The sequence below is a fragment of the Schistocerca serialis genome, chromosome 2, assembly GCF_023864345.2.
Source record: "Schistocerca serialis cubense isolate TAMUIC-IGC-003099 chromosome 2, iqSchSeri2.2, whole genome shotgun sequence".
In the NCBI taxonomy this organism is placed as follows: Eukaryota; Metazoa; Arthropoda; class Insecta; order Orthoptera; family Acrididae; genus Schistocerca; species Schistocerca serialis.
Genome location: NC_064639.1, coordinates 1,161,233,733 through 1,161,248,095, shown reverse-complemented (window position 1 = coordinate 1,161,248,095; position 14,363 = coordinate 1,161,233,733). Strand labels below are relative to the sequence as shown.

At 40.2% G+C, this 14,363-nt stretch overlaps 1 protein-coding gene across 2 annotated transcripts in view; it reads left to right on the top strand.

The window, feature by feature from the left end:
* The window catches only part of LOC126458622 (probable multidrug resistance-associated protein lethal(2)03659), a 287,255-nt gene that overhangs the window by 91,602 nt on the left and 181,290 nt on the right, over window positions 1-14,363 (top strand). Inside the window, exon 1 of one of the 2 annotated variants that reach the window (XM_050095788.1) lies at window positions 10,262-10,384. The exons of the other annotated variant lie outside the window; for it this stretch is intronic. Coding sequence (XP_049951745.1) covers window positions 10,302-10,384 — 83 coding nt within the window. The 5' untranslated portion in view covers window positions 10,262-10,301. Of the gene's footprint in view, window positions 1-10,261; window positions 10,385-14,363 lie in introns of those variants that run through there. 2 annotated transcript variants of the gene reach the window in all.

Below are 14,363 nucleotides of genomic sequence, written 5' to 3'. Positions count from 1 at the left end.
CCATATGCTCATTTTGACGACGATCTGTTTGTTTTAAAATTATCGATGTTGCAATAACTAGTCTGTTTTACATGTTTATCGGAAGGCCTTTGGCGTCTAATCAAAAACGGAATTCCCACATTCCTTTAATATTAGATAAGTAGATATTAAGCCACGTAACTGAACGCAAGGCCGACAACAGCAAGGTCGAAGGCAGCTACGTTACAGCTTAGCAGATTTGCTGAAATGTTAGGCGAGACAGACACCTAGTTAACTGTACAAGAGAATCTTAAAAGCAAAACAGTGGGATTAACACTGGCTACTAACAGTGGCTATTTATGGCCACTTAAAGTGCCTCAATAAATTGCGACCCACAAATTTTAGAAAACAGGAATAATGGGGAAAAAGATAGAAAATCCTTTGAAGAATCCTGGAACTGCAAACAGATACAACTGACTGCTTCATATTTAGAAGGAACAATGAACCTAATAGAAATATCCCTGAATAGTCACCTCCCAAGCAACCTTGTTCCGTCGGCGTTCGTAATCTTAGTTTTATTCCTGCTATCAGTCCACGTATAATCTTTTACCAGTTGCCTGTACCTGTATATAGCATGCACTGCTTGTATGTGATTTTTCCCTTTATTCCAACTGCTTTTCACATTCTCTTGACAAGTACATGCTTTGTTTTTTACGCCTGTGAGAAAAAGGGGGAACAAAGATCAGCCTAACAAATTTTACAGTATTTCAGAAACAAAAAGAATAACGATAAATGGATCACTGTCCCTCAAAGGCTAAGAAAGCATAAATATATCACACTAAGACATTCGAAATGGAAAAAAAACTCAAAACAAAAATCTAACACTTTCAAGGTTTTCAAGAAGAGGTAAAAATGAATGAAGATGAATCTCCACTGAAATGTGCAAAAGACAGTAGGTCGATATAATGAAAAATAAATGTGAATAAAGGAAAAATAAAATGAGCCAAAAGAATAAAACATGACTAACAGGACTATGTGTCTCTAAGTTGGCTGGGTTCTAATCAAGAACTGCTATTATGTAACTAACCCAACAGGGTCAAGTATCAACAGATAGTTCAAAAACGATATATAAGTAAGTATCCCCGAAACGACATACTTCACGTGTTGGGAAAGTAACAACAAATATACATCAAATATAGTAATGTTATGTCGAGAATCCCAGCCTGTTACAAAGTTTTAACTAGTTACATGTAATCAGTGTTGTGTTGCTTCTATCTAAAAGTGTAATACATTCGCCGAAGCAGACGGAAAACCGCCTTAGAAACCATCCACAGACTGGCCGGCACACCGGACCTCGACACTAATCCGCCGGGCGGATTCGTGCCGGGGACCGCACGGTTAACCGGGCGCGCTAATAAAGCATTATTTATTCGGAAATTAGAGAGCAATGAAAGCATCGAAAGTAAATGATTGTTGTGCTCGCCTTCCAAAAACTCGATTTTTTTTCATGCTGCTAATTTAACCCTTCTGATGTAAATCTATGCTCTCCGAGTGGATGTAATGATTGGATGCACATTAATCACGTAATTTTAACACATGAAAATAGCCCAGCACATAGGCACTCTGTGGTGACTTATCTCGCACGAAGTAAAGCGGCTCGTAGAATAGATATAGACTTATTGTCTCAACATCAAAAAGAAGTGAATTACTGGAGAAATGTACGCAAACGGATTGTAGCTGCTGTAAAAATTTTGGCATCGAGAGGACTTCCATTTAACGGTGACAATGAAATCCTAGGATCTCCCAACAATGGAAATTATTTCGGATGTGTGGAATTATTGAATGAATTCGATCCATTTCTTGCAGATCACTTACAAAAATTTTGGAATTCTGAAAGAGGTAACACTTCTTATTTATCAGCGAATATCTGTAATGAGTTTCTCGACGTAAATGGAGAACAGGTCCTAAAAAAGTTATAAATGAAGTTACATCAGAAAAATATTTTTCCATTAGCGTTGACAGTACGCCCAATCTGTCTTATGTTGAGCAGCTAGATTTTATAATTCGGTACGTAAAAGACCGTGGTCCTGTTGAAAGGTTCCTGAAATTTATACCTGTTAAAGACCACAAATCTGAGTATTTAGCGGAAACCATCTTGAACTTTTTTAGATAATCATGATATTCCTAAAAAATAGCAGAGGAGAAAGCTACGAAATTGCTTCAAATATGTCGGGGAAGTATACTGTTCTACAAGCAAGAATCAAGGAGAAATGTGAATGTCCCCTTCTGTACCATGTGCGGGACTTTCACTAAACTTAGTAGCTGTTGGGTGTGTATCAGGAGCAATAAAGTTTTTTGAAAAGATTCAGAAAGTGTACAACTTTTGTCGAACTCTAACCACCGGTGGAATATATTGACAGAACATTTGGTTTCAAAACAAATTGTTAAAAATCTTTCAGAAACCAGATGGTCAGCCCGAGCTGATGCAGTAAGTGCCTTGCATGAAGGTCATTAACAAATTATAGAGACTTTGATGTCCATCACAGTAGATACAGAACAGGCAAGAGAAACTAGAGGCAAAGCCCTTAGTCTGTCCAGAAAAATGGGAAAGGTAGAATTTATTATTCTAATGGATATTCGGAGCTCCATATCCGAAAGAATAGACAAGACAAGTAATTAACTCAGGAAGAAACAATAACACTGCACATTGCAACTAATTTGTTCGCCTCACTTGTGATTTTATCATCAACTTCAGAGATACATTTTATGAGTTCGAATCGTGCGCCAAAGACACAAAACCCGGAATCTGATTACAAGGACCTACCTCAAAGAACAAAACATAGAAGCTCACGCCACAGATTTTTCGATGCCCCTGCACCGTCAGTCCAACTGGATAGAAAAGAGAAATTCAAAGTAGAAACCTTTCTTCCGATATCTGATAACCTGAGCGTTCATCTAAAACAGCGATTAAGTTCGTATGAGAACATTAGTCAACGTTTTGGTTCATTTTATCGCTTGAAAACTCAGAATTCCGAAGAGCTGAGTCGAAGTTGCAAAGAATATGGTGAAATTTATTATGAAGACGTTAACGAGCAAGAGATGGAAACGGAACGTCTGCATTTAACGGAATACTTGAAAATAGATTTAAGTGTCAGGAAGTCGTTTCTGAAAGTATTTGTATGGAGTGTAGCCATGTATGGAAGTGAAACATGGACGATAAATAGTTTGGAAAAGAAGAGAATAGAAGATTTCGAAATGTGGTGCTACAGAAGAATTCTGAAGATTAGATGGGTAGATCACATAACTAATGATGAAGAATTGAACAGAATTGGGGAGAAGAGGAGTATGTGGCACAACTCGACAAAAAGAAGGGACCGGTTAGTAGGACATTTTCTGAGGCATCAAGGGATCACAAATTTAGCATTGGAGGGCAGCGTGGAGGGTAAAAATCGTAGAGGGAGACCAAAAGATGAATACACTAAGCAGATTCAGAAGGATGTAGGCTGCAGTAGGTACTGGGAGATGAAGAAGCTTGCACAGGATTGGGTAGCATGGAGAGCTGCATCAAACCAGTCTCAGGACTGAAGACCACGACAACAACAACTTGAAAATTGTTCACAGTAAAAATGGGGGAACTAATAGTATATTGGAAATATATCACCTTTTGAAAGAAAACAAAACTGAAAACTTTTCCAAATGTAGAAATCGCATCGAGAATCTTTTTAAGCATGGCGGTAACCAACTACAGTGCGGAACGCTCCTTCTCCAAACTGAAAAAATAAAAAATGAACTAAGAAGTACAATGCTGATAGGTGTCATGCATAATTTTGGTATCTGAGTTTTTGGTAACTGGATCCATTGTGAGCGAGCAGCGATGTTGTAAGCTGTTTCGCAGAAGTTAAGTGAGTATCTTTGAGCTGTGCAAGGGCGCAGAGGAGCAGACAACGTTTATCTTTGGTAGAGTCGAGGTTCAACTGTGTTAGAGTTAGGCTGATAATATTAAGCAGTGTTAGTGAGGAAGCTATGGAAATATTATGATTCAAATTTATTGCCTCAGTTTATCATTTTGTTCAATCGACATGATTGTGAAACTGATTTGGAGGAAGAAACCTAATAGAACCTCAAGTAAATACAATAATGACGTTACTTTTTCTTTCACTATTGCTGTGCCATCGGACTAACTTGGTTATTGTAGTGAAAGTTGTTAGATTTGAGAGATAGGAAAGTGTATTGCTTGGGATGTTAAGAAGTTCATTAATTTTAAAATCTGCCTTGAGTTCTTTTCTGAATATACAAGAAAAGAACATAGTGGTGTCATTTTTGCGCATATTTCATTTTCTTACCAACCTTTCTCTTACGATTCTTTTTAATGAATTATCCAGCTAAGTGTGTTCGATTTGCAATTGACAGAGAACTCATTGCACCTCTCGAGTTTCTCTGTGTAGATACAGTAATTTGCAGCATTAGCATAGCGGCGGGCAAGGCAGGGCAGTACTGCAACGCGTTATCCAGATTAGCGCAAAATAGAGGCAAGGAGAAAAGATTATGATTTCTTTTATTTATTCAATCAGGGCCAACTTGTGATACAATCTTGCAAAGCCAATTACTCTAGGTTTCATGTCCAAGTTAATTATTCAGGCAGTTTATACTGTTCAAAATTCTCGCAGTCAGACTGCTAACTTTTACAGTATGAAAGACTTGCATTACGACAAGAAGATACTACTACAATGCAGCTTTGCTTTCACATTACGACAGTTGATTTATTATCACAGCTCAGTTTACAGCCAGAAAGGGTATTCTGCAGCTTACATTTTTATTTATTTAAATAACTTTCAGTACTTCAAGAGAGATTAACCAGTTTATCGTTGAGGTCCATAGAATGTGATATGCTCAAAAATACAGATTTTGAAGAAGTGATTAACGATTTTGCCCATCTCAAAGCTAGGAGGGTACCTCTTCAATCGACACACATTTATAAGCACTAACCTGCGAATGCTAAAAGAGTTACTTCTGTGGATTATATTTTATTATCTATTCATTTAATGTGACTGTAAAGAAATAAAAATATATCTAGAACCTCGACTATCTGCTTTCATTGTCTATTCTAACAAAATAGTGCTCTGTCAAGGTCATAGGGATCCGATTATTCTATGTACGCAGGGCCTCCAATAGGTGAAAGACGGCCTTGCCGGTGTCGGCGGATAAATACGATATTGCAGTGGCTGTGTTATTTCAAATTACGATGAAATGTCCCTGTGCTCGGATTGCCTAATGGAGCCGCCTCGGTAGCTCAGCGTGTTCGGTCAGAGGGTTAGCTGCCCTCCGTAATAAAAAAAGAACTGACCAGTGATGAACTTGAATAAGCGTCATGGGACGTCCGCACAGAACGAACAAAATGAGATAAAAAAATGGCAAGACGACCGGTCGCGATAAGCGGGAAATCCCGGTTCGAGTCCCGGTCTGGCACAAATTTCCACTGTCTTAATTCCATTATATGGATGATGGTTGTCCATATGCGCAATTCCGAATACATTTAACGAATTTCATAACGGCTGCAGTCGCTGCAGTGTCTGTCACTTTGGACATGCATACTTGTCGAAGTTTATGTTACCGTCTGCTGGTTAGCAAACAGCGTTTACTTGCAGGACTGGGTGTCCAAAACAATGCACGAATTGATGACAGCCTCAGTCGCTGCCTAAGGATGTAGAAGTTTTCTCAAAATTCCGCAGGTATTTTACACACACCGAATTAATCATAAGAACAATTCCGGAAAAGTTCATCTTGCAGCGCTGAGAAGAATGAAAGGCAGTTTGACATCTCACTGACAGATCTTAAGATAAGAGATGGCCATGGGGCTGGCAGCTTTGGTCATTTCGTTCTGAAGCATGTAATTAGTATTGGTTCAAGTGGCTTTGATTATGGATTCATAAGTAATTTTTAACAATGACATGCCAACAAAATACAAAGAGTAAACATAATATTTATACATACGGGTAATGTTATTGCTTTCAAATTTAGTTTGACAAGGATAAATACATTGTGTCCAATGCTCTTGTTTAAACGAATTCGCAAAGAAGTTGGCCGATACAACTAAATTAATTTTACAGTTTATCAAGACCATTGCACTCACTTGCTCACTCTCGGTGTTCTTCAGAACCACTACGATTTTGTTGCCTTTCTATTACATTCTTCATGCTTTAAAACTTGACTGAGCAAAAGGTCAGGCTCTCTCCATAAAAAACTACATTGATCTTGCGAAGATGTTGGACTTAATATTTTCCGTTAAGTTGCATTGTACGATAGAAATATATTGCAGGAAGGTATTTTATTACTAACCCCTACCCTACGTTACGTAGACAGCTCTGGATTATTTCGAACAGTGGTTCCCAACTTGGGGGGCGTTCCACTCCTGATTAGCGCTTGGAATATGTGAACACACAAATGTCTCCGCGGAAGCTCTAATTTCTCTTATTTTATAAGATGGTCATTTCTCCCTTGTGTAGGTGGGAATAAAAAAAAATATTTTCCCGTGCTGAGGAAAAAGTTGGTGTTGTCTTTGGTTCGCCTATCCTTCAATATTTTCTGTGTTATGGTTACAATTTAAACTGTTCATGATTGTAATCCGTAGGTATTTAGTTGAAACGACAGCCGTTAACTTTGTATTATTGATCGTGTAACGGATTCGTTTTAATACTCATGTGGAGGACTTCGCCCTATTTACTGTTCAGGGTCAGTTGCCACTTTTGGCACCATAAAGATATATTGTCTAGATCATTTTGCAGTTGCTTTCGATACTCTGATTCATAAGTAGACCGTAAATGACAACATCATCTGCGATCAATCTAAGGGCTGCTCAGATTCTGTCCTAAATGGTTTATACGGATTAGGAAAAGCAGAGGGCCTATAGCACTTCCTTGCGGAATACCAGATATCACTTTACTTGACTTAACGTCAGTTACTACGAACTGCGACAATTCTGACGGGAAATCACGAATCCCGAAGCACAACTGAGACGACAGTGCATAGGCACGCAATTTATTCCGAAGTCGCTTGTGAGGAACAGTGTCAAAGCCTCCTGGAATTCTGTAAATATGGACTCAACTTGAGATCTGACGATAGTCCGATTTACTTCATGTGAATAAAAAAATCTAGATGCGTTTCAAAAGGACGAATGAGTTATTTCATAATGTTCGAACATAGTACATGTTCCAAAACCCTACAGGAAATTTATGGCAGTCATATGGGTCTACAATTCAGCACACTATTTCTGTTTCCTTTCTTTCGTATTGGTGTGATCTTTGCAACTTTCCAGTCATTACGTACGGATTTTTCGTCGAGCGATCGGTTGTCTATGAGTGTTAAATGTCGAAGTATTACATCAGCATACTGCGAGAAGAACCTAACTGGTATATAAACAGGGCCGGATGACTTGCCTCTGTTAATAGACTTAAGTTACTTTCCTACCCAGGTGGTATCTATTTATAGTTATTCATGTTGGCAGCTGTTCTTGGTTCGAATTCTGGATTATTTACTGCATCTTGTTTGGAGAAGGACTTTCGTAAAACCGTCTTTAGCAATTCTGCATTGTCATCAGCGACATTTCCATTGCACGGTGAAGGCACTGACTGTGTGTTGCTACTGATGTACTTTAAATGTGACCAGAATCTCTTTGTGTTTTCTGTCAGATCTTGAGACAGAGTTTCATTGTGGAAACTATTAAAAGCATCTCGAACGGAAATCCGCTCTAAGTTTCGAGCTTACGTAAAACCTCTTGGAGATTCTGCGTTACTTTTTTTTATCTAGGATGCGTTTTTGGTTGTTTCTGACCTGTTTTGTGTACACTGGGGATCTGTTCCTTCACTTATTAATGTACTTGGTACGAATCTCTGAATTGCCGTCAACAAGGTAAGAGACCCTAATATAATCCTCGCTCCTAATTTTGTCCTCCTAGGAATTTTCCGGGTTTCCAGAGCTGGTAAGAAATGTTTAGCAGCGCAAACATGAGTTATCATTGTCTACTTTATTGTTGCGAGAGTTTGTTGTGTGGAGCACGTGTAGCATGCGTCTACGAAGGAATTAATTTTTTTACACTGAGGTGACTTACTGTAGTAGTCAAATTACCAGCCTACGATTTCTAGAGCCGGCCTCTGTGACCGAGCGGTTCTAAGCGCTTCAGTCCGGAACCGCGCTGCTGCTACGGTCGCAGTTTCGAATCCTGCCTCGGGCATGGATGCGTTTGATGTCCTTAGGTTAGTTAGATTTAAGTAGTTCTAAGTTCTAGGGGACTGATGACCTCAGATATTAACTCCCATAGTGCTTAGAGCATTTTGAACGATTTCTAGTGCGAGGACTGATTTCTGTTCAAATATTGGGCTGTATTTCAGTCGTGTGTCATAGTTTCTGGTGTGTAACCGTTAAAGTCGAGGGTGTGGCTTATGTTGCTGTAGCGGCCAATGAAATAAATCTGGGAATGTTCGTAGTTTTATCTTCTGTGCAGTCTCTATTTTCGTTCCAGCGACGAAATTTGGAGCTGTTATTCAACACTGATTTTGTTTGCTGTTAATGAAGGTTACTTTATTTTTTTATATGGGAAAACGCAAGGGGAGAGAACTGGATTCGTTACACGAAATGCTTAGTTTCTTATCGCGAAATATACTGCTTATCTACACAGACATACAAATTCATATGGTACACAGATTTGGGAGGCTGAAAAAACTTGAAAAAATTGTTTATTCATGACATTCAAGTGATTCATAGTAGTGCAACTGTCTGGCAATGTTAGGAAGAAAAACGCACTTAAATTAATTGTACTTTAGAGAATGTTTATGGACGACGTGAATAAGAACACGTCTTCTGTATTTCCGTTTTTGCAGTGTTAACGTTTACGTCACCTTCAGGACTTAAAGATGACGAAATTTGGGGCACCTATCTTACTGTTTCTTCGAATTTAAGCCACATCTCGTCTGCGCTTACGTGGTTAGTTTCGAAAGAGAGGAGACTTTCTCTTAGGAAGGTGTGAAGCAGAATTTTCGTGTGCTTTTTTAAATATAAATATTTTGCCCTTGTTATTGGTGGTTCTGTATTAGGGGTGTTGATAAAATATCGATATAACATTAATTAAAAAAAAAATAACTATATATGACGGCGATCTTTTTTCACCGATGAATCGATACATCGATATCAGAATGGCAATACCGAGTGCCAGTATTTTTATTTTATATTATATTTCTTTCGCAATTTTCGGGTAAATATTTGAAGTTGTTCTTCTGAAATTACAGTAGAACATAATTTTACTTTCACTGTGTGAAGCAGTCTTACTGCTTTTTGAGCTTTCATCGCGCCCAGTCTTTGTCTGTGATGTATGAAGCAAGTATAGGTGGCACAAAGAAGAAGTCCAGTTGGACTAGAGGCGGGAGGGGCGAATGGCGGTGTGAATGGAATAACAAGATTTCCGATGTGAAGAAATATCATATACCTGCTTTAAAAAACAATTTCTAAAGCAACTACTGTTCTATTTGTTCACACAGGCGTTCTTCAGAAACAGTTGCTGAAAACGACGAACAACAAAAGTCTAGACGACAAGACTGGGTTTTGCGGTGGGCCGTCTCGGCGTTCGGCGCTACTAACAGAGACTGCAACATTCAACTTCAGCACGCAATTTTGACACTACGATTGGTAGGTCGCCGGCATTTGCAGAAACGAACAACAGGGAAGTTGACATGAAGTGTTCCGGACAAATCCTGCATGCGACGAAACCGAACGGTGGTCCCCATCGAACTTCTTTTATTGTGTCACTTTTCATGCAGCTGTCACTGTTAGCAAAATGGTTAACGCCAAGCGTGAACGTGCAACGTTTTGGTTTCAGCTCTTGTTCTAAATGGAATAAGCAAGCTGCTTGCTCGTTGACGTACAGAACATCTAATAATAAACCAAAACTTAAATATACCGTTCTAAAAGCGGCAGTATATTTACAATGCGCAGACGATATTTTTCTGTCGATATATCGATACATTTTATCGATGTATCGGTGATCGAATTTGACGGTTTCTTAAATATCGATATGTTGCGTTCCCGATATTTTTAAAAATATTAACAATCCTAGTATGGATGTTACGGGCGCAATCGGAATATTATTGTTTCAAACGGTGAACGCATTCATCGGATCCGATGTCGCGAGATCAGTGCAAAGCCGTCCACGTGTACGTTATCTGAAACGCCGCGATTGTTGCGGACGATGGCGAGGCCGGCGTAATCGCGAATCCAGTGATAGGGCGGCTCGCCGGGGTCAGTCGGTGTCCAGACAGTCGCGAGAGCGGCCGCCGGCAGCACAGCAGGCGAGCAGGATGGACGCCTCCATCTCCAAGGGCAGGCCGCGCGCGCCCAACCCGATGGTCACAGCCGGACCACTCTCCATCCTCACGTTCTGGTAAGCCTCGCTGCACCGCCTGTTGCACGACCCTTGATTCAGTTCTCAAAAATCTGCCAAGCCTCACCGCACCCACTGAATATATCTTACTGGACCATTGGTCTAATCCTCAAAACTTGAATCTCACCGCGAAAAGTGGAGGATGGCGCACGATAAACTACTGCACTGCTCATTGTCGCCGCCAGCTGTCATCTATTGTTTCGAAGCTGTTGCTACTACGTTTTGTATTGTCAATATGAAAGCCGTTGTGATTTAGTTAAGACGTGCGAAGTAAATATCTCATCAAGGTTTACCCACTTCAAGAGAGAATCGCAGTAGTGGATGCCTACTGGTTCATTTAACAAAACGGGGGACATTTTTGAAAAGAAGGTTCCTGGCGCTCCCGTTCCAGCAGGATTTGGTGAGAAAGCGGCGCAGTTCGTGCACCCGCCTTAATAGCGAATATTCGAGCACGAATGATGACACGTAGATTGTCGCCACAATTGAACGTTTGTGTAGGTCTTCTTAACGTGTTTTACACCATACAGGGATGATGCCCTACAAAAATACACGTGTCCAAGAACTGAAAGAGGACGATAAAGCAAAACGTGTGGATTACTTCACGTGGCTATGTCAAACAGTTGAGTGGAGTGCTGGACCCGTCGCTGCTGTACTGTGAGGAAGCCTGGTCCCAACTGACATGACATGTGAACCCCCACAACACCAGATACTGGCCAACAAACAATCCTAATACGATTAATGAGGCATCTCTTCAAGGTGAAGAAAATCGGAGGGTGGCGTGCCGTGTCAGCAAGTCGGATTGTGGGTCCCATATTTTTTTAAACAATAGTAAACGCTGCTGCATATATGCGTATGTTTGAGGAATTTTTCGGACAGTCGACTGCCTGCCCCCCCCCCCCCCCTCCTGTCCCCATGAACTTTCGTATCCTGTCTCTCAACAGGATGGGACGATCTGTCACTTTACGCGAGTCAGTCTCTCGAATTCATAAAAGATCCACAGAAGAAAGGACTGTCAGCAAAGCACTGTGGCCGCCGCGTTTGACAGACCTAACTACTTGCGGCTTAGCTGTGGGGGTAGTCTAAAGGGGGAAGTGTACGCAAATAACCCACTAACGTTAGAATTGAAGGACACTATTTGTAATTAAATTTTGAGAACTGATGTGACACAGTTACGCAAACTGTACATCATCTTAAAGGCGCGCGTAAAATGGCACTGAAGCACGAGGAGGTCACTTTCAGCACCTAATGTAATGATATGCATTTGTTATTTCTTTACTATCCGGATATTACATATTTGTCAATTTGTTGTATTACCTCGTGGCGGGCAACAATTCCATAGTAATTAGCGGAGCAGTCTGTACTCGGAGCCGGCTTTGCTATCGCCAGCACGTAATAAATAGTGTGCTACCGACAAAGAACGCCCATACGCGGAGGCAAGTGGAGCAGCTTTCCCGCACCCCTCCCCCAACCCCTTGCACTTCCTTCCCACCCCCCTCCCCCCAGGGTGACAGAGTAAGGAAAAAGTGCGTGTCGTCAGGTATTTTTCGTTCAGGGAAATGATTTGAAAGACATTATTGCTCAAACTGTATTATGGCTGCTTAGAAGTCGCCATCCGTTTTCCAAAACATTAAAGATGCTCCATACTTCCCCTACAAATTATAGTATGTAGAACGCTTAGGACAACACTAAAATCGTATGACGTTGAACAGGCACACAGTTCGTGTGTGTGTGTGTGTGTGTGTGTGTGTGTGTGTGTGTCTGAGGAAGAGAGAGAGAGAGAGAGAGAGAGAGACGCAATATAATTTGTCGACCACTATCATTTCCTCTAGAGCTACGATCTACCAAAGGTATGGTTCTGCAGTTTCGGTTAAGTGCATAAATGACATGGTAAACGGTAGGATTACTCGTAGCACTGATAGCATTGGTAAAGAAAGAAACATAAATTTTGTGTAAGAGAAGAAACGGGAGCCGACGACTTGTCTTGGCTTGTTTGTGTTGCACATAATTAGAACCGCACACGTTAGTTCGTTGTGTATTTTATATCCTTGTAGAATATATTTTGCATTTTATAAGTAATAAAATTTAGTTGATCGCGCAATTTCTGCGCTTTTATGGAACCAAACCAATTACTTTTGGTGCAAGAACGGTTTACATGCACAAACATAAAAAAATGTGAATAACTGTTGTCGTTATTTTGTAGTCAATAGAAAGTTTTTCATCATGATAAAAAGCAAGACCGCTTATCACTGATAAATGCGAAAGTTGTTTATGAATAACAAAACATGTTTTATGTAAGTTCGATTAAGTTTTGAAGCGATGTTTGATGTATATTTTTTGCATTTTCTTTATTTTACATAACTTTCTTTAAGAAATGCATTTTCTAGTGCTGTTTAATAAATCTGCTTTTTGTTTATTTTTACTACAACATGCCTCTGTTTCCCAACATTAATCAATAATTTTTGAATAAAACTTGATTTAAACATTGACGATTTCAATTTTGTTATGAATACTGTTTATTTTTATGTCACAGACAGAAGGATAACTATACACGACAAAATGGTTTAAATGGCTCTGAGCACTATGGGACTTAACTTCTGAGGTCATCAGTCCCCTAGAACTTAGAACTACTTAAACCTAACTAACCTAAGGACATCACACACATCCAAGCCCGAGGCAGGATTCGAACATGCGACCGTTGCAGTAGCGCAGTTCCGGACTGAAGCGCCTAGAACCACTCGGCCACTGCGGCCGGCTATACACAACAAAAATGTTCCGTAGGTTATACGGTCCTTTATGTATGCTCTCAGTTTATAGACGTTTCACTGCTTCCGGTCTTGTAGGAGAATCAAGTAAGCCACTGATCACAAATGTAAGCAAAGCGATCGATAGGAGGTAACGCCCAATAGGTATGCAATACACCTAACGTACAGGTAATGCGGGTACAGCCTTAACTGATCAATGCTACTAGGAAACCTACCATAGCAGAACGCATACTTTTAGATAGTCTACCGTAACCCGCCGTGGTTTTATAACTCTTAATTTTCTCCCCTCCGTGTTTAATTCACGAATGACGTGAAAAGAGCGACTGTTCACAAGCATCAATATGAGCTACAATGCGTCTAATTTTGCAATCATGGTCGTTCGCGAGATGTATGTAAAAGGCAGTGATGCGTTGATAGTTTGTTCTTGGAACGTATACTATTGGAGCAAGTGCAGTAAACATCCCCCTGACAAAGAAAGCTCCTCCTGCAGCTCCGGCCATTGTCGTGTGACGACCGCCTCTGTGACTGAACGATATGATGACGAAATGTGCTGCACTTCGCTGATCTCTACCACTCCTAGAGTAGACTGCTCAGTAGAATGGCGCCAGTGGTGAGTTGGGAAAGGGAGAAACACCCCGAGGGTGTTATTGGCTGCCCTAAAAACATTGCCGTGCCAGTAATTTCATTGTCGGCTTTGTTATGTTTCATTGTCTGCCTTCTATGATGTCACAGTTAGTGTTGCCAGGTACAAAAATGGAAAAATCCGACTCAATGTTATATTTAGCCGGATACTTTGTCTTGAAAACAGGACTGTCTGTTTTAAACAGAAATATGGTGAGGTGTATATTTGTAGTCGTTTACTGAGAATGACGTAAGTTAGATTTTTGTGACACTAATCTCGAATGGATAATGGAATGTAGTCTAATTAAGTCGGGTGATGCTGAGGTAATTAGATTAGGAAATGAGACACTTAAAGTAGTAAAGGAGTTTTGCTATTTGGGGAGCAAAATAACTGATGATGGTCGAAGTAGAGAGGATATAAAACGTAGACTGGCAATGGCAAGGAAAACGTTTCTGAAGAAGAGAAATCTGTTAACATCGAGTATAGATTTAATTGTCAGGAAGTCGTTTCTGAAAGTATTTGTATGGAGTGCAACCATGTATGGAAGTGAAACATGGACGATAAATAGTTTGGACAAGAAGAGAATAGAAACTTT